This window comes from Scatophagus argus, chromosome 15, assembly GCF_020382885.2.
Source record: "Scatophagus argus isolate fScaArg1 chromosome 15, fScaArg1.pri, whole genome shotgun sequence".
NCBI lineage: Eukaryota > Metazoa > Chordata > Actinopteri > Scatophagidae > Scatophagus > Scatophagus argus.
The window spans coordinates 8,459,400-8,485,461 of NC_058507.1; the positions used below are offsets into that span (position 1 = coordinate 8,459,400).

The 26,062-nt window shown below is 39.9% G+C and overlaps 3 protein-coding genes and 1 non-coding gene across 10 annotated transcripts in view; 3 read left to right on the forward strand and 1 right to left on the reverse strand.

The window, feature by feature from the left end:
• The first annotated feature begins 7,275 nt into the window (after positions 1 to 7,275).
• On the forward strand, positions 7,276 to 16,341 carry atg9a (ATG9 autophagy related 9 homolog A (S. cerevisiae)). Of its 3 annotated transcripts, none has more exons than XM_046413398.1 (20): positions 7,276 to 7,449; positions 7,766 to 7,821; positions 8,398 to 8,626; positions 8,754 to 8,797; positions 8,923 to 8,987; positions 9,146 to 9,295; positions 9,827 to 9,968; positions 10,100 to 10,240; positions 10,339 to 10,459; positions 10,618 to 10,793; positions 10,891 to 11,013; positions 11,212 to 11,399; positions 12,048 to 12,201; positions 12,768 to 12,947; positions 13,088 to 13,300; positions 13,406 to 13,638; positions 13,859 to 13,976; positions 14,129 to 14,393; positions 14,489 to 14,634; positions 14,761 to 16,341. In XM_046413398.1, exons 3-20 carry the CDS (start codon positions 8,524 to 8,526, stop codon positions 14,767 to 14,769), a joined length of 2,571 nt encoding a protein of 856 aa, XP_046269354.1. In that variant the 5' UTR covers positions 7,276 to 7,449; positions 7,766 to 7,821; positions 8,398 to 8,523; the 3' UTR covers positions 14,770 to 16,341. The 3 variants fall into 3 exon arrangements, with proteins under 3 accessions (XP_046269354.1, XP_046269353.1, XP_046269355.1); XM_046413397.1 differs by having other exon boundaries at positions 8,475 to 8,626; XM_046413399.1 differs by having other exon boundaries at positions 8,475 to 8,626; positions 14,504 to 14,634.
• A 352-nt stretch (positions 16,342 to 16,693) lies between these two features.
• trnak-uuu lies at positions 16,694 to 16,766 on the forward strand. Its single transcript has one exon. It is a non-coding gene; the product is annotated as a tRNA-Lys (tRNA).
• A 339-nt stretch (positions 16,767 to 17,105) lies between these two features.
• On the reverse strand, positions 17,106 to 19,744 carry zgc:112416 (uncharacterized protein LOC550509 homolog). Its single transcript, XM_046413256.1, has 9 exons — positions 19,584 to 19,744; positions 19,404 to 19,460; positions 19,171 to 19,228; positions 18,907 to 18,980; positions 18,525 to 18,716; positions 18,134 to 18,248; positions 17,912 to 18,051; positions 17,580 to 17,809; positions 17,106 to 17,472 (listed from the first exon to the last, which is right to left on the reverse strand). Exons 1-9 carry the CDS (start codon positions 19,596 to 19,598, stop codon positions 17,454 to 17,456), a joined length of 900 nt encoding a protein of 299 aa, XP_046269212.1. The 5' UTR covers positions 19,599 to 19,744; the 3' UTR covers positions 17,106 to 17,453.
• A 609-nt stretch (positions 19,745 to 20,353) lies between these two features.
• Positions 20,354 to 26,062, forward strand: part of pcnt (pericentrin) — a 37,976-nt gene continuing 32,267 nt past the window's right edge. For 3 of the 5 annotated variants that reach the window (XM_046413198.1, XM_046413201.1, XM_046413199.1), the window contains exons 1-5: positions 20,354 to 20,561; positions 21,898 to 21,927; positions 24,206 to 24,382; positions 24,779 to 24,907; positions 25,820 to 25,969. In XM_046413198.1, coding sequence (XP_046269154.1) covers positions 20,514 to 20,561; positions 21,898 to 21,927; positions 24,206 to 24,382; positions 24,779 to 24,907; positions 25,820 to 25,969 — 534 coding nt within the window. In that variant the 5' untranslated portion in view covers positions 20,354 to 20,513. The remainder of the gene's footprint in view (positions 20,562 to 21,897; positions 21,928 to 24,205; positions 24,383 to 24,778; positions 24,908 to 25,819; positions 25,970 to 26,062) is intronic. The other 2 variants (XM_046413200.1, XM_046413202.1) reach the window with 1 other exon arrangement.

Below are 26,062 nucleotides of genomic sequence, written 5' to 3' on the forward strand. Positions count from 1 at the left end.
ATATTTTGTGAAATGATACAAATCACTGTAAATATTGCCATGTCTACAATAATCCAATTCAGTAACATACACTAAAAACAGATGTTATATTGTATTGATGAATTCAGGTACCAGTTTGTTGACACAGGACTAACAGAGGTTACAGCTCTGTCAGGTTGATTAGATGGCCTGCAGCAGCGCTCACAAATCATAATGGACTCTTAAATTACCTCTATTGTTTTCTCAGAAGTGCTTCTTTGAAAATTTCATGAAGCTCTGAAGGACACTGACATCATTTTCCAGTTTGAGAGAGACAATTGGAGATTCATGTTCTGCCAACATTGGAACATTTTGAATTGAAATTATATAAACACACAAAATCCAAAATGCCCTACAATCCAAAGTCAAATGTAAGTTAGCACCGTTTGAAAATATTTTAATTATTTGTATTAAAATTAAAGATGGACAAGGACAATTTATGGAGAATGTAGAACTGAAATGACAAAACAAGATATCTGAAGATTAACAAGATATTTGAAGTCTGAATCTGTTACAGATGTTTTTGCAATGTTCTCATGTTTTGTAAACTAAAGGATTAATCAGTGAATCAAAAAATAATAATTAATGCAAATTTTGTTAGTTGCAGCCTGGTGTCAAGTAAAAGTACCACAAATGCTTACTTTAATGATTTTATAAAGTAAAGTTTGTGCAAAAATTTCTATTACAGTTTACATTGTCTCCATCAAACCTTTTGCAGCAGCTAGTCGAGGATGGACAAAACAAATGTTCTGAAAAGATTTTTGATATGCAAAGAAATCAATAGAGCAAATGCAACAGACACAAATTTGCACAGAAACCCTGGGGTGGGAAGGCAGAGTGTGTGCTGTCTGTGATTACATGGCTGAAAGCCATCAATCCAATATGTATACAGAACACATGCATGCACTGGAACACACACTGAAATATTAAATTCTCTTTACCATGACAACACCAGGGCTGAGTGACCCTCAGTGGTGAATTGTGGGATAGATTTTGTTCCCTGTGAGTCAGGAGGAGCAGAACTCTGCTTACTCATCTGACCACAGACCTCTGTCTCTCTTTCTCTTTCTCCTTGATGTCTCCTTCTCTTCTTACTGTTACTCTGAATATGTGTGTGTGTGTGTGTAAATCACAGAGAAGTGTGTGTTGTGGACAGATCGTCAATAGGCCCTCTGGTTCTCTGAGTGAAAATGCAGACAGATTACTGAAGAGCTCAGAGCCGAGACCACCCATCCATGCTGCTGAGTCTTCTGTACGTGCACACATTTATGGAAACACACTGATAACGCTAAAATATAACTAACCACGATCACGTAATTTAAGACGTGTCAGCGTGCGAGTGTGTGTATGTATGTGTGCACATGTCATATGTTGCATGTGCTGGTACAGGCATCAGTCACAATGTCACAGACAATCAGTTTTACGACCGGAGCATCCATAAATCTCTCTTCATTTATTAACCACTTTCTCGCTCAGTCGCCCCTCTCCTGTGACCCAGCTCTTTCACTGCAGGCACATCTGTTTATGGCGCTCTGAAAGGACACACTGAGTCAAAGAGAAGCAGAAAAATGCCCCGATTGATCGTCAACTTTGCTTTGTGCTGATTTTACTGGTAAAATAGGACAATCCAAAACGACGCCTGGAGCCTAAATTTGGCCGTCAAAAAGCTCTCTCTTTTGACTTTTAAAATGGCAACAGAGAGACAGAGGTGCACTGTTGGGTGCAATTAAATGCAATTTTTGGACTGAAATGTGTTAAAAACTTTGTAAAATGCAATTTAAGATACATGAAATGGTGTCCCCTTGATATATATTTAAACTGATCAAATATTCAATGTGTAATATTCTTCTTCATTCATTCTCATGTTAAAATATTTCGGCAGTCCTGCATTCTGTAATCTGCAACACACAAGCTCCTCTAGCAGTACAAGACTTGAATGGCATTATAGTAACTGCAGCGGCTTTATTAAGACCTTGTTTTCATCAGTCTAAATTGTGGATTATGTGGTTTGCAATAACACACAAGCATGGCTAAACAAACACGCACTCTCGAGAAAATGCAATATTGGAAATATGAGGCTACTTAGTCTCTTTAATTTAATTTGCTTTGTATTACTCGATATTAAACTTGTGCCAGGGCAAACCCTCCTGTCCACATTAGTAAGGTTTCAACATTAGTCACTCAGATACTCAGTTAAAACAAGACATGAAACACCTTTTCAGACATAAAGGCAAATTAAATGACTTTGTTTTCTTTTGCTTTCTAATCATCTTCGTCAGAGAGTCTCCTATAGTCCAACCACTGAGTTAGCAGCTGACTAGCTTAGCCTTGCATAAAGACTGGGAACAGGAGGAAACAGGGAACAAAATCCAGCTATGTGGCTGGAACGGAGTCACTCTGTGCTAAGCCAAGCTAACCTAGCTGCTGTTGGTAGACTTTGCATTTACCATAGAGACAAGAGAGTGGTCATAAATCTCCTAATCTAACTCTCGACATGAAAGCTAACAAGCAGAATTCACAAAATGTCAAACTGCACTATGTAGACAAAGTCTCCTGACACCTCTTTATGGAGCTGCTTCTCAGGGGTTGGGCTCGGCCCCTTTCTTCTAGTGAAGGGAAATCTTCATGCTTCAGCATACCAAGACATTTTGGACAATGCTACATTTCCTGTGCTTCCAACTTTGTGGCAACAGTTTGGGTCCTCTCCTATTCCAGCATGACTGTTCCCCAGTGCACAAAGCAAAGCTCCATAAAGACGTGGTTCAATGAGTTTGGTGTGGAAGAACCTGACTGGCCCACACAGAGTCCTGACTTCAACCCCATCCAACACCTTTGGGATGAACTGGAACAGAGATTGCATCCAGGCCTTTTTGTCCAACATAAATGCCTGAACTCACAAATGCTCTACTGCATGAATGGGCAAAGATTCCCACAGAAACTCTCCACAATCGTGTGGAAAGCTTTCCCAGAAGAGTGGAAGCTGTTATAGCGACAAAGTTGTCTATGGGTTTAGAATGTCATTAAAGCCCACATGTCTCAATACTTTGTCTTTATAGTGTATTTAGGGAGAGGAGTCACCCTTTACTGGAAGAACATATTCAGCACTCCTTGTGATTTTAGTTGATACCATTGCTCCATCAACTATAACAGTGGGACACCAGGGACAGTCTGTGCAGTCTGGTGTCAGAGTTCACCCCTGGGGACGAGTATACTCAATATACAATGATTCATGCATTCATGTCTGCTGCACACCTCCCCACACACACACAAACATCCACTCAGAGGGAGAGAGACATATATGATGTCACTCGATCTGCATGACTCATGCAACAACACACACACAGAGACACACAGCTTATGGCTCCAGCTATAAAATGAAATCACATTTCTGAGAATAAAGGCTAAAGACTAAAGAAGGTCATTTTGGAAGAGACTAACTGACAAAGCCTCTTTTTTATATAGAATAAAATGTAGGTGTTCAAGTTATAATTACTATAGTTATAATTAATCAGCAGACTGGGGAGTGTGTTATTTCTCTTCCTCGCAGACAGGCATGGACTATTTTAAAAAACGTATCGGCCAACAGTGATATATCAGCAAATTAAGAATGAATGTTTGACCTTTCCTTTTCTCCTCCGCAGATTTATTCTCTTAATCTAACATATCTTGAGAAGAGTTTTTTATTTGACTTTGGTGTGATGACAGTATCTTTCTGTGTTATATACCAGATGAACCACAGAGTGATTTAGATTCCTTTATCATCCTCAGCATGGCAAAGTGTAGACTGAGATCAGCATTTGCTTTGCCTTCTATCTCCTTTATGCACATAACACACACACAATCACAGAAACACAATAGTCATACATCTCCACTTAAATCAAACATGGACAGGAAATTGATATCAGACTGTGTGTGTGTGTGTGTGTGTGTGTGTGTGCGCGCGTGCATGTCTTTATGTCATTTGGTACAAAAAAAATATATGCATTGCAAAAAACAGAAAACCTTCTTGTTGGCACATTGGATGTTGATATCCAATACTTTGGTCTGGGGAATGAAAACCATTAAATTAAAGTTTTGCAAAATAATGTATTTATTTATTTTATTCTCCTGGCACTTTTTGAGAAGACAGCATTTAGACCTTCGTAGTGGGAAATACAAATTGCAGGATATCAGTTGACTAAATGAGTTGAATAAATAAGGAGAAATAAAAATGATTTTAAAATATTTGAGCTGGGGGAGACATGGACTCAGCAATATCAGTATTCTTTAAGTCCTGGCTATGGTCCTGTAACTGTAAGTCAGTATAAATTAGACAGAAACTGAATCAGGATTCACAGTACTGGTAAATTTGCGATAAAGGAAGCGAGACAATTAGGGATATTGGAAAACTGCCCCAGGGGTACCAGCAGGGAGCGGAAGACAGTCATTTGAATTGAGGTTCAAGGAATCTTATATTGCACTTTGTGTATGTGTGTGTGTGTGCGTGTGTGTGTGTTTATACGTTTCTGTGTTGGGTTTTACATGGGTGTGTGCACAGGATGGAGCTTGATCTAATTAAGATACTCTAGAGAAATGACTTCATCCTGATTCCCCTTTTCCCTGCCCCCTTTCTCGGCACCCCCCACCACCTCCACCTGCTACACCCAGCCCCCCACCCCTGCTACCCCAGCACCACCCATGGGTTGTATGGCAGCATGACAGCACGTCTTTGGACCAAATTAGCTGTCAATGCAACCCCCTAATTCCCGACAGACAGTGGGGTAATTTAATCAGTCAGCTATAGCCTCCAGCAGAACAGGCCTATGAACACATATACACACACATATAGTAATCCAGAATTATCATGTACTGCAAGTGCAGAGTAGGTAAGAAAAAGACAGATGAGCTGTAGCCTGACTTTAGCTTCCCTTCATTTTTAGATTATCAATAACCTCTACAATTTTAGCCTGAAGTTTTCCTGAACAGATTTTGTAAATTAAGTGATATAAAATTAAATCAAGCAGTTTAAATCTGATCTAGCTGGAGATTCAACAATGTTTCTTAGAGATGTTGGTTTATGGTGAGAAACTTATAAGCCTACAGTATTTTACTTTTATATTTCTTTTACTGTTTTTCAGCTGCTGTATGGTGTTTATCAGCTAGGGGGCTTCGCTGTGACAGACTTTTTCTGATGGCTTAAACTGAATGAAGTCTAATCCTAATCAGGGCAGATTAAATTACCCAGATCACTATATTAACTGGATTACACAGCCTCCCCCCTGCCTCAAGACACCCCTGCCCTTTTTTACACACACACACACACAGAGAGAGAGAGAGAGAGAGAGAGAGAGAGTCGTGTTTCCATCCCTTTGGGGACATTACATACATTACGTTCATTTCCTGGAGGGTTAACCACCACCTAACCCTAACAAAAAAACATTACTTGCTGAATCCTAACTCTTAGCTTAACCTGAGCCTAACCTCAGTCTAAAGTCTTCATTCACCCTGTTATTTAGTGATTTATGTTGTGGGGACTTTTATTTTGTCCCAACAAGTAAAGTGGGTCCTCAAGATGTGACTGTTTAAATGGATTTTTGTCCCCACAACTACAAGAATAAGCATATACACACACAGATAGAGAGAGAAACAGACACACTGTCAAAAATGGTTGCATCATAGGGATAAATTGAGATGGTACGAGCGAGAAAGTATACAACAGAAAGATTTAATGTGACAAGTCAGTCAGTTTGCAAACAGTGATGACTGTGTGGTTTGACTATCTGTGTGTGAAACATAACTCACCATTATTAATTCACTTCTGTCTGGGGAGACTGGTTAATGAAATCGTCATTAGTGAATTCAATACACGAGGGTACACACACACACACACACACACACACACACACAGTGATTGGTGTTAACATTGTAACTAATGCAGTGACACAGTGAACAAAAGCCCAGCTGTCACTCCAGAGGCTTAACAATCACATGAATATTCAGCGACAGAGCGTGAGCTTGGCTTTCCAAAGGACTGTCTTGCCAGTATGGAGTCAGCTCCTGAACCTTGTTAATAATGCACATACGAATAAAAACCCAAGTGGGGAGCTGATTACTGGATCAATAATATTTTGGATTGTTAGCTGTACAGTATGAATCTCACTGTTTGTCTGTAAAAACAATATCTATATTTCAACTCATATTCCGAAATGAAAAATCAAGCTTGTAAATGGGTAAAGACCTCACACATTATCTGAGCAGGAATGTTAATTTTAATTACATCTCCTAATGCTCTACAGTAACAGTAATAATCTCCAACACAGCAGTTCAGAGAGGCCCCACTGATGATGATCCGATCATATGTGAAATCATCTGTTTTTATCAAGGGACAAGTGGGGTGTTATGGTTGAGGACAGGGTTTTGTTTCAAAATGATCATTTTTGACCTGTTTCAGTAAATTTGTCTATGATTTCCCCGCAAGCTATCTCATGTAACACTATTAATAGGAAACAAAGGGATCATCTTAAAATAACCGCTTAAACAATCAATATTTTATTTATTTATTACTGAACACTTTATTGTCCATTGATTGCTGATTTACATGCATGCTTGTGTGCCTTTAGACAAAATGCACGTTTGCATTTTCAGCTACCAGAAATAATCTCTCTCTCTTTTCCCTATAATTTGCAGCCTACCAAAAAGAAACTCTTCTTTTCAGGAATTTTTTTGGGTTTATTCTAAAAATAATTAATAATTTCTTTTACTCTGCATGCATGTATTGACGGACATTGTTACTTCTGTACGAGATTTGAGCAAGCTTTCTTGTGGTAGCATAATATTGAGAATAATATTTGAATATTTTTTTATGATCCTCACAGTTGGACAAAAGTACTACTCTAATGATTCATGTTCCATTTTATACTGCGACATAAAACAACTTAATGACAAAAAATAAAATTAAAAGCTATGCAAGTTTTCGCACATTTTATTAGAATATTATTTTTAATGTACATGTAGAATCTACGTACAGCAGCATCACCAAGAGTCCCCTTGCAGTATGACAGTTCCTCTGGCAGGACTGCAGTGATACTAACAACGACCAGGCGGTGGCAGTAAACATCCATTTGTTATGACAAACCAAAGTCAACGGGGAGACCGTCATGGAGGCTTACGCAGGGCGTGTCGCTGCCTTCCCTTACACGCGCAACACGTTCTTAGAACCCGCCTCTGGCCACATCTAATTGGCCGCTATGTTTACAGTTAGGGAACTCTTTTTCTGATTGGATAACATTCCTGCCAATCAGCCGTGACGGACGCCACACTGTTAGATGTGTCGAAAATGAAACTGGCGTCGATGGAACCAAAATAAAAGGAAAACAAGACGGTCATCACATAAAATCCCCCCCCTGGATTCACTTATTTAAACCGGCACAGCGGAGGCAGAAGAACCCGACGGTAAGGACTACATGCGGATTTGAGGGGTGACATATTTCTGTGAGGGAGGCAGGCCTGTGCTGTCAAACCACGGCAGCAACAACAACAACACCTGAAGCAGCTACTGTGTTGGGCTTCGTACATTAATGTTGCTGCTAATTACCACTTTCAGAGTTACTCACGAGCAGTTGGCTATTTCTGTTTTATTGTGTGAGTTTAGCTTCACAGTACGGAATACAGATAAGGCATTTAGCCCTGTCCTACAGCCCGGTGTAGTCCTGTGTTAGTCTGAAGAGGACAGCTTTAGTTTAAGGGTAATGCCTCTTTCTCTTTACAGCTGGGAATGTTGAGCAAGCACCAGAGCTGGATAGGACGTACTGTACTACAATGGAGGTAAGCATATGTCCGTAGCGGACATAACCCTGTCTGAGACAGTTTAATTTCAACATTTCTGTTTTGAAGGATCTGAGCCAACACTTCCCAGCATAAACTGCATAGTCAAAGTATGGCTCCTGATTTGGGTGGCTTGTGTGAATATTTTAGCTGAATATTTCCATCAGTAACAGACACAAATTTGCCACACCTTTTTGGGCAAATTTTCTGTGTCTGTACTCTCCTATAATGTAGTCACATGTGAAGGTAGTTCATTAGTCCAGGGCTGCATATTTGATAAAGAGACTGCCCTTTAAGCAGGGAATCTGTCTAGTTTTGAACCACTTTGTCAGCAAGAATTCAGCTACAGGGTTGCTGGTCTGTTGCTCATCCTGACCTCTTACCTCCCCTCAGAGGGATCCGAATCAGAGCTAATGTTGATGTTAAGGCCTCAGTTGTGACTGTAGACTGTACAACGCGTTCTCCAGTATATAGGGTTTGTACATGTCATGATGAGTTGATGATTAACTAAAATATGATGTGCAAACGTTTCTCATTTTCTTCTTATATCACTCCTTTGTCCCCTTCTCCTACTAGTCATGTTTCATCACCCGTTTGAACGACTACATTCTTCTTGATTTTCCCTCCTCTCCCTGCCGTCCTCTGTGCTCCAGTCTGTAGCGGTGGGCTTGGCTACTTGGTGAGACTGGAGCTGATGTCACTATGGCACACTTTGACACAGAGTACCAGCGCCTGGAGGCGTCCTACAGTGACTCTCCCCCTGGAGAGGAGAACCTGCTGATGCATGTGCCTGAAGGAGCCAAATGTATGACATGCATCCACAAACAAATCCTAAAATGATCACACACAGAGCCACACATCTGCCTCTTTTACACTGATGGTAATACTTACTGTAACAATGCAAATATTGATTTGTAATAAATCTTTTTCAGCCCAGTGGCACCACATAGAAAACCTGGACCTGTTTTTCCAGAGAATATCCTTTTACACAGTTTTAGCATGCATTCCCAATGTGTTTTGAGTGTCCCTGGAAAACAAATTGTGCTTTGACACAAATGGGATTGCTAAGATACATCTACAGTGTTCCTTAACATCCATTACGTTTATAATCTGCACCAGAAGAATGGATTTACCTGTATGCTGCTTGGAGAGATCTTCGAGCTGGTGTATGTATCATATCTACCAGAAATAATATTTTTGAAGGAATCTCGTGTCTCTCTGTAAGAGGTTAATTTGCAGCACAGTGCGTGATGTGCCTGATAATTATGTTTTCTTACAGCCTTTTCCTTCCTCTCCTGCCTCCGTCTTTCTTTTGCTATTGCAGTCAGTTGCTGTTTGTGGTTGGCTTCACGGTGTTCCTGGCTAACTGTGTGGACTACGACATACTCTTTGCCAACAAGTTTGTAAATCACACTGATTCTTCTAAAGTAACCTTGCCTGATGCCTTCCTCCCAGTGGATGTCTGCAGTGCCCGGTGAGTGTAACGCGGTATTCATTTAGTTATCTTAGTCAGTGATGCTTTTTTTGCAAAGAAGCTACAGCTGTAATTACATTGTGTGTGTGTGTTGCTGAAAATAGGTGTAAAGATTGTTCAAAACTGTGTTTGTAAGAACAATAAACACTTTAATATTTGAGATGGCTTTCTACATTAGAATGTAATATAAATTATTACATCCAAGTGTTATTTGAATATTTATTCTTTACTTGTTCATCTCCTACTATCATATAAAAATATGATGTGTAATGTTTTTCTATAAAAATAGTAGAAGAAGGCAGTGCATCCTCCAATACCATCCACAATGTCCATGGCCTTTTTCATGTGTTTTCTTCCACAGTAATAGAAGTCCCTCTAGTCACTGATAAAGCTGAAATGTGTTTTGAGTTATTTGTCTTGGTTAGCTACTCAGTATTTGTTATGCAGACCTATTAAATGTGTCAACATGTCTGAAGATGTTGATGAATACATACATCTTTGAATTATGAAAGTAAATATGTTCTCCCGCAGTATCCGAGACAATGCATTTGTGATCTTCGTGCTTATAATATCTGGGGTGTTTTGGCTACATCGCCTCATCAAATTCATCTACAACGTCTGCTGCTATTGGGAGATCCGATCCTTCTACATCAACGCACTCAAGATGACCATGGTGAGATAGACAGAATCATGTCAGGAAATTATTAGAGTGGTATTGAAGAGTTGTTTTGTTAGCACATTTATTGCATTTGCGTAGAGGGAGTCATTGTGCATGATAACCTTCTCTGTGCTTTTCCTTTTCAGTCAGAACTCCCCTATGCAACATGGCAGGAGGTTCAAGCCAGAATAGTGGAGATTCAAAAGGAGCACCAGATCTGCATCCATAAAAAAGAACTGACAGAGCTTGACATTTACCACCGCATCCTCCGGTTTAAAAACTACATGGTATACTGTTAGTTTGCTCAGATATTCTTATCTGTTACAACTGCTTGCAAACATAATAAGATCATCAAAGCTTTCTTCCTATACCTCCTGGACTCTAGGTTGCCATGGTAAATAAGTCACTCCTTCCTGTGCGATTTCGACTTCCTGTACTTGGAGATAGTGTGTTCTACACCCGAGGTCTGAAGTACAACTTTGAGCTCATCTTCTTTTGGGGGCCAGGTGTGTTCATGTTTGATGTTCATTATGTACTGTGTGTGCAAACAATGTGTCTACATTTCTGTGGTGCATACACACCGTCATATTTGAATACTTGCCAAGGTTTTGAATTACAAAGGAGTTATCTTTTGACCTACTTTATCGTCTTAATTGCTCTGTAGGCTCTCTGTTTGAGAATGAGTGGAGTCTAAAACCAGAATACAAGAGAGGAGGTAACAGACTTGAGCTGGCAGACAGGCTGGCATCTCGCATTCTGTGGATTGGTATTGCCAATCTGCTGCTGTGTCCGGTCATTCTGGTGTGGCAGATTCTCTATGCTTTCTTTAGTTACACTGAGGTAAGTGGCTCACCTGCACGCACAAATACAATTTCCTTTCTCATTTAATTTTGTAGACATAGTTTGACATAGTCTGATTGTTTGTGTGTGTGCATAGGTGATCAAGCGAGAGCCTGGTTCTCTGGGAGCAAGGTGCTGGTCCCTTTATGGTCGATGTTACCTGCGTCACTTCAATGAGTTGGACCACGAGCTCATGTCACGCCTCAGCAAAGGCTACAAAGTCAGTGCACTAGTTTATCTCCTCCCAACAATTGGTGCTCTCCAAATGTTATAACGCTGTAGTGAACTTTTTTGTACATGGCAGGGCAGCACATCATGCTCTTAATGCTTACACTAGCGCTTCTCGCCCCCTGAGTGTATAGCTAATGACTGAGTCTTCCTTTTTGTCCTCCTCTTCCTTTGTTCCTGTTTTATTCAGGCTGCATCCAAGTATATGAACTGTTTCCTCTCACCACTGCTCACAGTGGTTGCCAAAAATGTAGCCTTCTTTGCTGGGTCCCTTCTAGCTGTTCTCATTGCTCTGACTATCTATGATGAGGATGTTCTTGCAGTGGAACATGTCCTTTCATCAATCACTCTGCTCGGAGTGTGCATCACAGTCTGCAGGTAGGGATTTGTGTCACCCTGTTAATCTGTCTGCCAGTCTTATCTATGTAAATACACATGTGCATAAATGATTGAACATACAGACATTTGACTGAAATGTCAAACATCAGATACAAATGTAAACCATGAATATAAAATGCAGGTCTACAACTACACTGAACTTTAGAGCTTTTAATCATAAGCCATTTCTTTATTGCCCTTTTAAAGATACCTACAGTTGTAATCCCATTAATGCTATGCGGCGGCTTATTCTGCTGAATGACTGATGAGTGTAAGAGGTTTTCCTTCTTTAAGCAGCTCCCGCCTGTTTGAAGTCTATTAATAGCGCTAAATTGAAATATTTAAATATTTGAGAACATTTGCATGAATTAAATGTCAGGAAAAAATTGTAGTTGCATCTACATATTTCTGTCATGTACCTTCTGCCATCCAAGACACACAAGAATCCATCAGAAACTTCAAAGGTAGATTCTGAACAGCTGGGATTTCATTTGTTATTTGTTTTGAGAAATCCTCACTAAGAAAAGATTTTTTTTATATTTCTTAATGTCGTCAGTCTTGAAAACTTCAGACTTGTAAGCAAGTTCATTTGATTTTGAGTCTCTTAAGTTGTACGACTGAGTTCATTTCCTCCACCTCTCTCTTCAGGTCATTTATTCCTGATAAAAACATGGTGTTTTGCCCTGAGCAGCTGCTGCGAGTCATCCTGGCTCATATCCATTACATGCCTGACCACTGGCAGGGCAATGCCCATAGATATGAGACCCGTGACCAGTTCTCCCAGCTCTTCCAGTACAAAGCAGTAAGTATTACTACTGAACTGGGAATAAATACCAAGATTCAGAATAAATGAAAGGGATTTAACTTGTTAAAACAGTATGTGGACCCTTTCCACTGTAGATTATAAACGGAACATGATTGCTATATTCCATTTACATATACCAATTCCAAGCCCTTTTTAGTGTGCAAACTAGCTTATGGACAGTAATAAATGCATTCAAGCCATCATTCATATTATTAATTATACCTATGCTGCTTCTTTCTTCATAAACAAGGAGACTGAAAACTGATACTTAGAACCAATAAACATTTGCAATGAAAATAAATATCTTTATGTCAAAGTTTAGAATAACCAGTGATGAAATGCACAGTAACCACAACACAGTGCAATTAACTCAAGTGCCGTATTTATGTACAATTTTGAGATACTTTTACTTTATTTGAGTATTTCTAAGTTCTGCTACTTTCACTCCACTACATTTTGGAGGCGACTATTGTACTTTTTACTCCACTGCATTTATTTGAGAATTTTAGTTACTAGTTACTTCTTCTGATTGTTGATGCAAAATATATATATACTTCTTCCAGGTGTTTATTCTAGAGGAGCTGCTCAGTCCAGTGGTGACTCCAATAATCCTGATATTCTGTCTGCGGAGGAAGTCTCTGGAGATCATTGATTTCTTCAGGAACTTCACTGTGGAGGTGATTGGAGTAGGAGACACTTGCTCCTTTGCCCAGATGGACATCAGGCAGCATGGACACCCTGCGGTGAGTGACTGCCACATTAAGTGCAGCCATATACACGCATACAGATAAGGACACCCCGGAAAACATGTAAATAATTATATATAAAGCGTTTTATGTGTACTGGATAAATTCCTTCAAAAGTGAAATATGTCTCTCTGTAGTGGATGTCACAGGGGAAAACAGAGGCATCTATCTACCAACAAGCAGAGGATGGGAAGACAGAGTTATCGCTGATGCACTTTGCCATCACCAACCCCCAGTGGCAGCCCCCTCAGGAGACCACGCACTTTATCAGCCAGCTGAAGGAACGAGTTCACAGAGAGGCCACGGGGGCTCCTTCAGACGCACATCCACTCTCACTGTCTGAGTCTGAGGTATAATGATAAACTTACATTCGCACTCAAGTTAAATTCCATAACGTCCTCAGAGGGGAAAAACAGATTTACCCTCTTGTCTCTTGCCTCTTCTGTCTCTTGTAGCCGAGGAGCCTCATCGCAAACCTCTTAGGAGGCCCCTCTACGCTGGCCTCCGTTCATTTCGGCAGGGACGGGTCTTTGACCAATCACGCAGCAGCTGGCATAAATGATGGGGCATCTGCCTTGCGATCCCTTTCCCCAGTCAGCAGCAGTTTTCACCTGAGAGGCAGTTTGAGTGCAGCTCACAGGGCTGCTGGCCACACTTCAGCCATGAGCAAAGTAATGGCAGGCTCTGGGTAGGAAATTTTTCCTTCTGAATCATGGATCTACTCGATTATTTTCAGACCGAGGAAAATGAAACCTCGCACACTACGTTTTCAGGAGATTCATCATGGATAACCTAGCTCAAACTCTGATTTATATTCAGTATTCTTCTTTCTTTTTCTCATCTTGTTATCCACATCACCTCCCCTTCATGTCCTCATTTTCTCTACATTATGCTTTCCCTTTCTGTAGGACTGATGCCCGAACTGTGAGCTCAGGCAGCAGTGCATGGGAGGGTCAACTCACCAGCTTGGTTCTTTCAGAGTATGCCTCCACTGAGATGAGCATCCATGCACTTTACATGCATGAGGTAACTGTGTGTGAGCATGTGTGGGAAGAGAGCAGAGGGTATCTGTATGAGTCACAGACTGAGGCACAGTGCATTTAAATAGTTGTCTTCTGATTCTGCATATTTCACAGATCCTCATTTCATTTTTCCTCCCACATATGTTTGTTGTGTAGCTACACAAGCAGCAGTCCCGTGGCGAGCTATCCCGTCACACGTGGCACAGACAGGACAGTGATGAAAGCAGTGACAGTGTCCCAGATGAAGTGAGGAGTGAACCCAATCCTCTCTCGAGAAATTTCCCTCGCTCACACACTTTCCCCACCACAGTCCCCAGTCCTAGTGCCATTCCCACTTCAGCCTCCAGCAGTACAGCCCTTGGCCAGGAGGTGGCTTCATCACAGAGTAACACCCAGCGGCGCTATAGTGGACCTAGCTCAGGTACTTATCTTGTTGATGAGAACAGCTTACAGCACAGTCACTAGGCAGGCTCATACACACATCAGTGTCAATTACACAGTCTTTCTGTTTTCAAGACTCTTTTGTTGCAGGGGGTAAAGCAGTGAGGTTGGGCCGTGTGCCAATGGGAGGGTGGGAAGAGGAGGGTCAGGCAGCACCACGACGCCATGAGCCTCTACAAGAGGAGAGCTCAGAAGACGAAATGCCTCCTCACATCCACAAAGTAAATGCTGTTTGTGTGTGTGTGTGTGTGTGTGTGTGTGTGTGTGTGTGTGTGATTACAATTTTCCTGTGTGCACTGCAGATAAATTAATGTTTTTGTTTTGTTTTTTTTACTCTCTCACTTTAGGTTACATAACCTAGCCATGTGAATAAGTGTCAGCATCCCCATAACCAGAAACACATCATCATCCTTGAGCAGGTGACACAAATGAAGATGGACATGTGCAAGAGCAGTGTACAGTGGTCCTTATGAACGCTTACTACGTGAATTTGAAGAAACTATGTGACTATTATATATGTGCCCTAACAGGCAAACGGGGTATATCCGAATTTACGTATCAGAAGAGGACCTACAGGATCAAGTAATTTCTAATGGCCACTGATATCATCAGAATACACCACTCTCTTTTATAAAGTCAAAAGATTGCATAATGAAAGTGCATGTGTTGGTGTTATGTTGTGAACACATCAGCACTACTGGAGGCATTCTTGGCACTTCATTGCTGTAAAAAAACAACCCAAAACAAAACAAAACTATTTGCCCAAAATGTATCACAATTTTCCACATTGTATTATGTATCCGGTTTATATTGTTTTCCCTTTTACAATCAAATGAGGTGAGAGAAATTTGAAGAATGTATGGTGTCTCTAACAAACACACTGACTCTCTTGTACCGATAGCAAGAGGCTGTGTACTTTACCCTGTGCTCTGTATTTTGCTTGAATTCTGCCTCTTTGCAAGACATCTGTGCAAGTCCTCAAATAGTATAAAACGTTATTCCTTGATATTTTTAATAACATAGTGTACTCCTTTTTTATTTTTTCATTCTGCATTTGCTGCATTACTAAAGTTCATCAGAATTTTCTAAAATGTCCTAAAACCTTTCCCAAGATCTGCCTCGTTGCCATTTGCAATGGTGAATTGAATGGTGGTTAAAAGAAATTGTACAATGTAACAATGTACAGTATTTAGCAGCTTTCATTCAGAATATTGAATTGATCAAATTTACACAATTAGAAGACCAACATTTTGCGATGTGCACAGACGCTGTATGAAAGCACACATTAATCTGATTTAACCCAGGTTTTTATTGTTTACCTTTTCTTATGGTTCAACACATTGCAAAAGAGTGCAACAAACAAACAAGGCTGTTTTTAAGCATGTTATATTGATTTCTGTGCCATACAAAAAGCCCTCAACCACAAGTGCATGACCATCATTCACACATTTCTCCTACAGAGTTGTAACTCATCCCAAAGTGAGAATACTGCAGGTGATCATCCTCCGTTTAAGATTAATCATAGCACGACTTCCTTGTTCCCTGTCATCAAGCATCACTTTTTCAAAAGAGGAATTATGCACTTTAATAATTTGTTAATGCAGACTGTCTCTTGTATGTGTATGTTCTCACGCACATATATATATATATATATATATATATATATATATTGTCATTATTTTATTTATCAAAGGGACGTGCCATGATGATTGACAGCTATGAATTGGTTGTGTTTTCTGTTGTATAAGTGGATCGAAATGAAGAATAACTGCAACACTGCTAACCTGCAATGAAAAGATTGTGAAGGATGCAGTGAATCAGCGCTTTAACGTTTCATGAAAAGTGACTGTGTTGGGTTTGTTTTATAGATCCTGTTAAATACCATTTTGTACAGCTGTAAATTCACCTATTAAAGACAAGATTCATGATTTGTGTGCAGACTGAAAACGCAACCAAACACAACGAAATGACTCTGATAGGAACTTTAAGTACGTTATTGTGGTCGTTGCTTTAGCCGCCCGTTACATTTTGCATTAACTTGGCGTTCAGACTTAGCGATTACGTTACCAGCCACTTCTGCACGCATTGCTCCTGAATCGTTAGCCTATGTTAGCGTACGACTAGTTTCCCAGCTTGTGTAAGGGGCTAATATTAGCTGCAAACAAACCAAAGCAAGGCAAAGCAGAAAAACGGCGAAACATTACACCAATTACTGGTATTTGAAATATTTTTTTAGAAAACGTATCATATTTTTTGAAGTCCTTATAACGTTGAAGCAGAGCCCGGATAGCTCAGTCGGTAGAGCATCAGACTTTTAATCTGAGGGTCCAGGGTTCAAGTCCCTGTTCGGGCGTTAATATTTTTCTTATATTTTGACTGCCATAAGGCTTTTAATTTGAGGGTTCTGGGTTCAAGTGCCTTATTTGCGGGTAATTTTTTGTTTGTATATTTCGTCCCTTCACCAACTGCCCTTAGAAATAACCGTCACACTATAGAATCTGGGGTTACAGTACGTAACCATCCTTTACGCGTGTCACATGGTTTAACTTAGACCTAACATTAATTTAAAATAGCAGTGGATTATTTAGATAAGCCAAAATACCAAAATAGTTAAACGTTAATATGTCTCGGATGGGGGCATTGGACAGTGATTCTAATTTAAATGCCCAAATTTACTAACTTACCGTAAATAGTAAGTAAACGTCAAATACGCTTTCAGATACTCTTTTGGGCATAATCATCATGAACTGATGACTAGCAAGGAAATAGAAAATAAAGGTAACATTTGATGTGCAGTGGGGATATTTGTCAGTTTTGTTTGTGTCCCACTTACACATGATACAATTTAGAAAATGTCAAAGATTATAACATTTCCATTAATTGTAATTCCATCAGTGCATGTCAAAGATGTGCTCCTCTGTTGGGAAGTTTCTGGTAGTTTTTACATTCTGTACGTTTAACCAGTGTTATATTCTGCAGTGAGGGCTTCACTTCCAACAGGTTTTCTGTGTGCCATGCACTTTTGATCTAGAGACATCTCTCAGAGCGAAATATGACTTCTGTGAATACACACACAAAAGAAATATGGTTAATAGTGAACATTTACAAATTAATTGTGTGTATATTAGCACATAATGTATGTATATATGCTGTCAGTGAACCTTACGCTTTGAGTGGTGGGAGTGTAAAAGGGGATGTTACATGGTGTATGGAGGGTGGATGTCCTCCAGCTTGTCCTGCAGAGACAGATGGCACCCCTGGTATCCATGCAGGGTGGCTGATGGGAGGCAGCTGTGATGCTGCAGGGTTAGGATCATAGTGATGATGATGATGGACAGCACTTCCCCTTGGTTTGATGTCTGGCCTTAGAAAAATAGTGTTGCCCTGGAAACTGTCCTGGAAATAAACATTTGGGATGATGCTGAGAGATAGTTTTGTAAACTGTGAGAAGGGAGACTCTTTACTTTGTCTTGTGATCTTGTGAGTGTTTGTGTGTACCTGATATGTATTCGGATGAGCACAGTGACTGGAGCTTCCAGGTTGTGACAGGCTCATAGGAGGCATGGCTTTCAGCATCATGTTGTGCATTATGATCTGGTGCATCTGGGCGTTTTGCATCAGCATCAGTTCCACCATGTCTACACACACAATACCCAAACAGTTTCCAACATGAACACAGAGAGATTCAGACAAGATAGATCTTAATTTAGTGTTGCATACCCTCTTTTATGCTGCCTGAGCGTGTTACAGGGAAGGGCTGAGGTGGGGGAATCTGAGTAATCAGCGGCTGCTGTTGTGGCAGCTGTTGTATGATGGTGGCAGGCTGCTGGGGTATCTGCAGAGAGAAAGAAAGACAGGGGAAATTGTTGCCTGTTTCACATATTTAATTTGCACTATTCTTACACTATACTGGAACTCACTGCAAATGAGTCTGCAAGCTAGTCAGTACGAATGTCCAATATTAAAGAAAATAGATGGGCAAAAATAGAAGAAAAGAAGGGGATCAGGAGCAGGAAAAGGAGATTAAATACACTTAAGAGACCAAATAGAAACAGAGTAACAGATCTGGGGGATTTGGGGTATTTCTGAGATTAAATGCGGAGTGTCTCACAGTCTGTTGGATGATGCGCGGAGGCTGAGGCGGGGCAGGTGGTTGAGGGGGCAGGGAGGGCAGAACAGGGGCTGGCTGGTAGAGTGGGAGCGATGGAGGTGGCTGAGGGGCCCTGAAGAAATGTGACTTGTACGGTCTTTGTGACCCTTCCCAGGTGTGAGGTCTATGGAGGTCCTCCAACATGTGCTGCTCCTGCACAGATCATACACTCTTGCAATGACAAAAAATAAATGCTTAAGATGTTGATTAACTGCTCAGTCTTGTGGGGAATATTTTTAGTGTTTTGTCATTAGTTTTGTCTTCATCTTAATGTAAGGAATTCCATTAATGTGTAAATAAACAAAAATGTGTGTGTCTAATGCCTAAAAGAATTTATACAAACCCTGAGTCTTTGCAGTAGGTCCTGTTTTCGCCTTAGTGCTCGGTACAGTTGATCAAACTGTCCATCGTAACTCCCTGAAAAGACAAAGTTGTGTTCTCAGAAACAAATGAAAATGAAGTTTCTTCTTTTTCATTAGCTCCCATAACACATCTTCAGTGCTCAGTTTTCTATCCATTTAAGTTTAGTGCACCACTAAAGTTACCTATTTTAGTATATTCTTCGTTTGCCATCTAAGGAATCACAACACATTGTTTGCTAACTTACTTGCAGACTGGGCAGACTCTGCTCTGTCGTCCATATTGTGCTTTTTGTTATCCAGTCTCTAGAAATGTAAGTAAAGAATATCTATGTAAAGCGATTTTGATGTAAAATTCTCAAGAAAAGTGGAAATAAAGAATGCTGACCTTTTTTACTTGACAATGCCAAACAACATAACAAAATGATGTTCAAGCGATATGTTTTCACCTAAACAAATTATCTACTAGCATCACACGTACCTTCTCCAGCAGTTTCAGTTTGAGTCTTGTCATCTGATCAATCATGGAACCGTCATGCTGAAAAATTACACAGATGAGTGTCGTTGTAGCATTTTCTGTGTGCTGGAATGAACTTAACGGGTTGGAATACACAGCTATTCAAATAGACATGCAAGTATATGTTGTTAATATGTCATTTACCTGAAATCTTGGCATTTGAAGTCGCACAGACTTTGTGCACACCTGTGTGTTTGAGAGTCAAAGCCAGAGCCAGACAGTGGTTGCTATGGGACACTGTTTAACAGTGGCAGCTAACCATGACTTGCATAACTATGTGGTCTCTATGCAGTAAGACTGAAGAGTGAGTGAGACTGTAAACATTATTAACAATAACAGATTAGCTGAGATACAATTTTCTTCTGACCTGTAGGTTATTCATTTATTCATTTAACAAATCAAAAAACGTTTAATAACTTGCATACTGGTCAGGATATTACCCAATGGGGGGTTTAGTCATTCACACTAAACATAAACAGATATCTCCTGCTTGGATATATTCTGGGCTGATTTAATCTAGAAAGAGACAATTTGACAGCAAGTGTATTTAAAGTAACCTAACAAAAGATACAAAAGATCACACTTATTGTTACTATGGTTTTAATAGTGGTAGCCGGATGTTAACTTTCTGACCCAGTTTTGTATGTCATACGTTCCCTTTCGAAAACATAGAAGTGAGAGGAGATGTTTTGTGTGATTGGCTACAAGAGCCGTCAATTCAAGAATCTTGTCTTCAACCAGCCGTTTCATTGGTCAACTAGACCTTAGTTTTGACTGATGTTTAAGATAGGAGGTGTTACCTGAATGTATTTAAGGGACGCAAATTCATTGGCTGAAGAGTTTTAATGACCAGAGTATAATGATCTGATTGGTCCGTTCACTCGCGGAAACTCGATAAGGGCGGAGTTGAAATAACTTGGCGGCCATATTGAATATTGTCTGTTGACAGTTATATCCAAAGGAAGCGCAAAGATTTTGTTTTTGCTAACTTATGCAAAGTGAACGTTTGTTGTGCTTTTCAGTTGAATTAGGACGTATGTCCCGAACTTTTAATAGTTCGATTTAAACCAAGAGATGGATGAAGATGAACGGCAGAGGAAACTAGAGGCTGGGAGAGCTAAGGTTTGTTGCTAACATTTAACCCACGCTAATACTGAATGCTAGCAGTTAACGATAGCCAAGTCTTTTGTCATGGCTTTGCGTTTGTCCGCTGCTAACTGGACCCCCCCCTTCTAAATTATAGTACTTTTTGTTTGTCGTCTCTTAGATTCAGTCTGCGTTATATAACAGGTACTCATAACTTTACTCATTTGCCGCGCATATTCGGCGGGTTAATCGTTAGCTGTGGTTGCACATAGCTAAAAATAATAACATTTGTGAAGTAGGTTAGTTAGAATAGACTCACTTGGCATACATTTGATGTCTATCAGAGACAGAAGGATGCTTTAATTTAAGAAGAAGAGGTGCATTTATTTCAACCTGCATTTTTTCTCTACTTTTCATATTTTAAGGTGTTTCCTTTAAGCTGTGCAGTGCAGGTGCATCCAGTGTTTTCCTCGGACTTTTCTTTTACGTCCCAGCACTGGGTTAACCAGCATGAAGTTACTGCCTAGTGCTGCATTTAGAGAAAGTACTTTATATTGTTTGAAGGCACATTTTTTAACAGTGATTACAACTCTTTCCAAAATGGGAACATTATTTTTTAGCTGATACACCTACTGAAGAGTATACGTGTAATACAGGGATTATGGCTCAGTCTTGTAATCACTACATTTTTTAAAAATGAAATTATATGTAGAATTTTAATGTAATTTGTTAGGTTTTGGTCATTCTAATGCTCTTTTAGCTCCTCGAAGATATCTAAATAGGTAACCTATTATGTTAGAACTGATCTGGAGATACAGTAAACAAGATACAAGATACAAGATAGGTTTATTTGTCACATACACAATCATACACGGTACAATGTGCAGTGAAATTCTTTGTGTCCCTGCTACCAAAAAATAGGTAAATAAAAAATTTTTAATTTAAAGAAAAAAATAATAAAATTAAATTTAAAAAAAGTGAAAATGTGCATTATTTACATGAGTGCCTATGCATTTTTTTGGTCAGCCTGTTGAAAATTGCCACTGTGGTATCGGCAAAATAGAAAAACAAGCTGCTATTTTTACATGAGTGGGAGCCCAAATTAGTAAAGGGCCAGTAATCAAGACTGGCCAGTCATGTACTTACAACCAGGTCACCTTGTGCAAAAACTAGGTTTAAAACTAGGTCACTTTTGGAGAGTAGTTAATTTTACTTACTTATTTATTTGTACAGAATTCTTAACTATAGTCTATCTCCAGGTCACAGCAGAACCTGTTTCAAAGATATGGGATGTACATTAGCATAATGCATAATAATTAAGAAATAACTCAAAACAAAGAAATAACTGAATCACTGGTATTCTTCATAACAGAAATCATCCAGCATGCCGCGAAGCCAGTCGGTAAGTATCGAAACTGGTGACTGGCAGAAACAGTAGCACTGTGGGTTTGTGCGGACATTATTTCTTCTTTGTGATTTCAGACCTGTTGGTTTTTGCTTGGTTTCTCTTGGGTGGGCAATCAGGGATTTCTTCTGCTTTTCTACACCAATATGATGGCTATACCTCTATCAGAATTAAGCCCACTGCTCTTCAAAAAATAACTCAATTCAAATTATTAAGACTGTAAATCAAAAAGAAAATCAGTTTTTGCCTTAATAATTTTGATGTCTCATATAGCCACGTGCCTTGCATACACTGTCATGCTGGTTGTAGGCCATCAGGTGGTGCAGTGAGCCCATGAGATTTGGTAAGGCTGAATGTGTTGCACTTGATTCTCTCGTGAATAGTGTTGCTATGGTAATACAGTGCTGTCATTTGCCTTTACTGTATTTGGCACATCAAAAATCTCTGACTGATTTCCCACACTGAAAGTGTGACACATGTACACAAATGACACACAGATAAATGCAAACATACACTAGGAAAAATTAAATCTCGTGAAGTGTCTTAGTATTGACCAAGAACACAATAGCAGCATTCAGCAGTTCAGTAACATCTGATATGGCCACAATAAGCTCCTGCTAGTCAGTTAGTGAGTCTCTCAGTAGCGGCCTTGGGCAAAACGCAGCTCATATGGCTAATGTGTCTTTCACATGTGATGTGTGTTGTTGTGGCAGGCGGAGGCGGTAAACACGATGCACATGAAGGGTGGGGTTTTCAGTGATGAGTACAAAAGCGGATGAATGATGTGATGAGACAAGAAAATGCCATTGTGGTGGAGTTGAGGAAATGACTGTCTTAAGCAAAGCTTTTAGGTCAAAAGAGAAAGACTGCATGGTTTGTGGATGTATTGCTTGGTTCTAAATGGCAGTACAAAGCAAATCTTCTATGTGGTTTTACAACCAGGTATGTGACATATCATCACAATAAACATTGGGGCGCATTCAAGCGTAGTGTTGTCATGAACATATATGTGAGTCATCACACAAAGCAACAAGTAAGTCTCCCATGGCCATGTAATCTCAAATTGAATTGAGCATGCACACTCTGATGCTGCTCGCTGCGCACACAGCTCTGTCTCCTCCTCTTCATGCGAATGCATCTCCCAGTCTCCACCCTCTTTCCTTAGTCTAGACACATGCCATCCTCTATCCAGAGTTTTTGAGTCTCTCTGCAATGTACGTTGGCTGTGGCAGGGAGTTTCAGGATGAAAGATTTGGCACAATGCGCTGTTGCCTACACACTGCAAGATGTACATCTACTGGACAGTAGAGAAACTCTCTGCTCTGATAAGGAAGAACTGACAGGTCTGACCACTCGCAAGAAAGGAAGTCGATGATTGACTGTCAGTCAGGAGGGCTTCATGAAGGTCCCTATCACAATGTGAACTGCTGTAATCTGATTTAAGCTGCTTAAAGAAGAGAGACCGACTGAGAGAGAGAGAGACCGCGATAAAAAGAGGAGAAACAGCCTGAGGTGGATTTGTACCAAATCGGTCCCTTTGGAATTCAAGCTAAATATTATGCTTTGATTGATGTTGTTTTTACACTTCTCAGGTTTGAATTCTTGTGTTTTGTTTTTTGGGTCTTTTTTTTTTTTAGGACTTTGTGATGATTCTTTTTTGGACTTGCCAGTTGTCAACCTCTCTGACTTTCATACAGGCTGAAAAATGCGAAATGACTGAGATTGATATTTTTCTGCTTTCTTTTAAACCTTGAGGTGTTTTTAGTCTGCGGAGAGGTTGTCCAACATATGTCACTAAAATCTGTACTTCTTGTGTGTTTAACACAACTCTATGGAGATTTGATAATATTTAGTATCATCACCTCCTTTTGAACTTGCATACCTCATCAGGCTATGGTGTAGTCTATTTTGGGTGTGAGTTTGGGATTTCTTGCTTCACTGGGCACTGTCTTTTTTTTTTTTTTTTTTGTTGCACAACTCTGACTCATCAAAAAAAGGGCTGCCAGTGCCAATATATTTTCTTTTCTACAGTGGGGACTTTCAACAACTTGCACAAAAATACATTTATACTACAAATCTCATATGTATATAATCACATATGTATGATTTCAGAATGATGTCTTAATTACTCTTTCATCTTTTAACTGAGGAGATAAATCTGGACTGTAGCTCTTTCTCACCCTTGACCCCTGAGCTTCACCATGCTGATAGTGTGGTGGTGCTCAGTGGTTCTGACCTATGTGTCCATCTACGTCTCGCTGTCCTTCCTGCGCAGCTTGCTAGCTTCCGACAGAAGCGGGCGAAAGGCAACAGTGCGGGGACGGCGAAAAAGACGCAGAAGAGGAAGGGCCAGACTGTCTCGCAGACTGACGGCACAACGCAAGACCGCTGCGTAGAACCAGCGCTTTGTTCAGCCAGTAGCACAGAGCTGAACAATAAGACCAACCATGAGGTACACCTCAGACTGATATTATAAGTGCATCAATGATAATTAAAGGAGACTGAACATATTTATGCGGAGATCTATATAAATGATTCATAAATAAGACTTTTGGTTTAATTAATCGGCTGGTTATTTTCATCATCGGGGCTATTCATAGGTCACCTGATCTCCAGTATTTGTCTAAATTTGTTTGCTTTAATGAGTTGTCCATGCCCCCTGCTTGGTAAACATACATTAGAGAAATGGGTCACTAACCATCACGTACCCTGTAGGGCATGTTGTCATAGCAACATAGCCAATATTAACCGTGCCACTGTTACTCTCTCTTTTTTTTTTTTTTTTTTTTTTTTTCTCCCCCCCAGCAGAAGGCAATTTACTCAATTCTAAACCTGTTTCAAACTTTAGGAAGCCCAGAAGCCAGTGAAATCAGAGACTCTGCTGAATCAGCCCCCCTCGCCGGACCAAAGCTTGTCTCCTGTGGAAGATTTTAAAGAAGAGGAGCTAGTTGCACTCACTGGAAAAGAGCAGCTCAAGGTATCGGCAGTTGGTGATTTAACATTTATAGAGGATATCAAATTCTTAAAGGGTATGAAGGGTATTTTTTCTGTAGTGCATGCTTTAGCATTGATTTCAGCTCAGTTCATTTCATGCCTACTGATCAGTTCCTCCCGACTTGAGATCTGGTTGTCGCTGTTAAAGACTCAACTGGGCTTACGTATGACTCAGTACTACTAGGAAAAATGAAGATCGGTTTAATGTCATGATTGCATACTTTCACATTATATGCACACATTGTGATCTTGTGCTCTAAATGCACACTTTGGAAATTGATTTCTCAAACCATTCCATAAATCAGTGTTCTGTTTACATTCCAGCATTGTATTTAGAATTGTTGGATGGATGAATTCATTTGTCTTCGTGTTTTGTTTCACTATAAAAGAATGGGAGTCATGGAGTTATGGTCTGTAAATTTGTGTGTCTGTGTAATCACCAACTCATGGGGAATGTAACGCTATCTGCTGTATTTTCAGATCATGCATCTCCGCATGACTGCACAGATCTGAAGCATATATGCCTGAGTGGAAGAATGAGTTTAAACTCTGTGTCTCAATTGGTGGAAATGTTGTAAAATATCTAAAACTGTGTGGCACAAATTCAAGGATTCAGATTGGCTTCACTTGTGTCAGACAGTGTTTGTCATATAATATTTTAGAAGTCTTATTATTTTAGGTTTTCTTTTTTATACAGTGTCTTTTGATACTGTAAGCAATTTTTTCTTTCATATATATATATTTTTTTATTCTTACTGTCATTTAAAAGATTTGGGTCCTCAGGTAGTCCGTGGTTGAGTCTGATTTCTGCCTGGCCACTGCAGAAATCTGTTGAATACATTTTTTTTTTTTTTATAATAAATAAAGCTAACCCACACTTTTATTACACTTACAGCAGTTGCAGCAGGCTGTGGAGAAGCGTAATGAGATAATTGCGAGGCTCAGCTCCAACTTGCAGGAGGCTCTAGCCAGTAGAGATCAGGTTCAGCTGGAGGCGCAGTCACTTGCTGGACAGATTCAGGCTCTACAGAGACAACTCCAGCAGGTAAATGGAATTCATAGCTAATTTTGTGGCAGCACAGGATTATTTTTGCCTAAAAATATGCTTTTAACTAGTCACATGCACAGCAGTCAAACT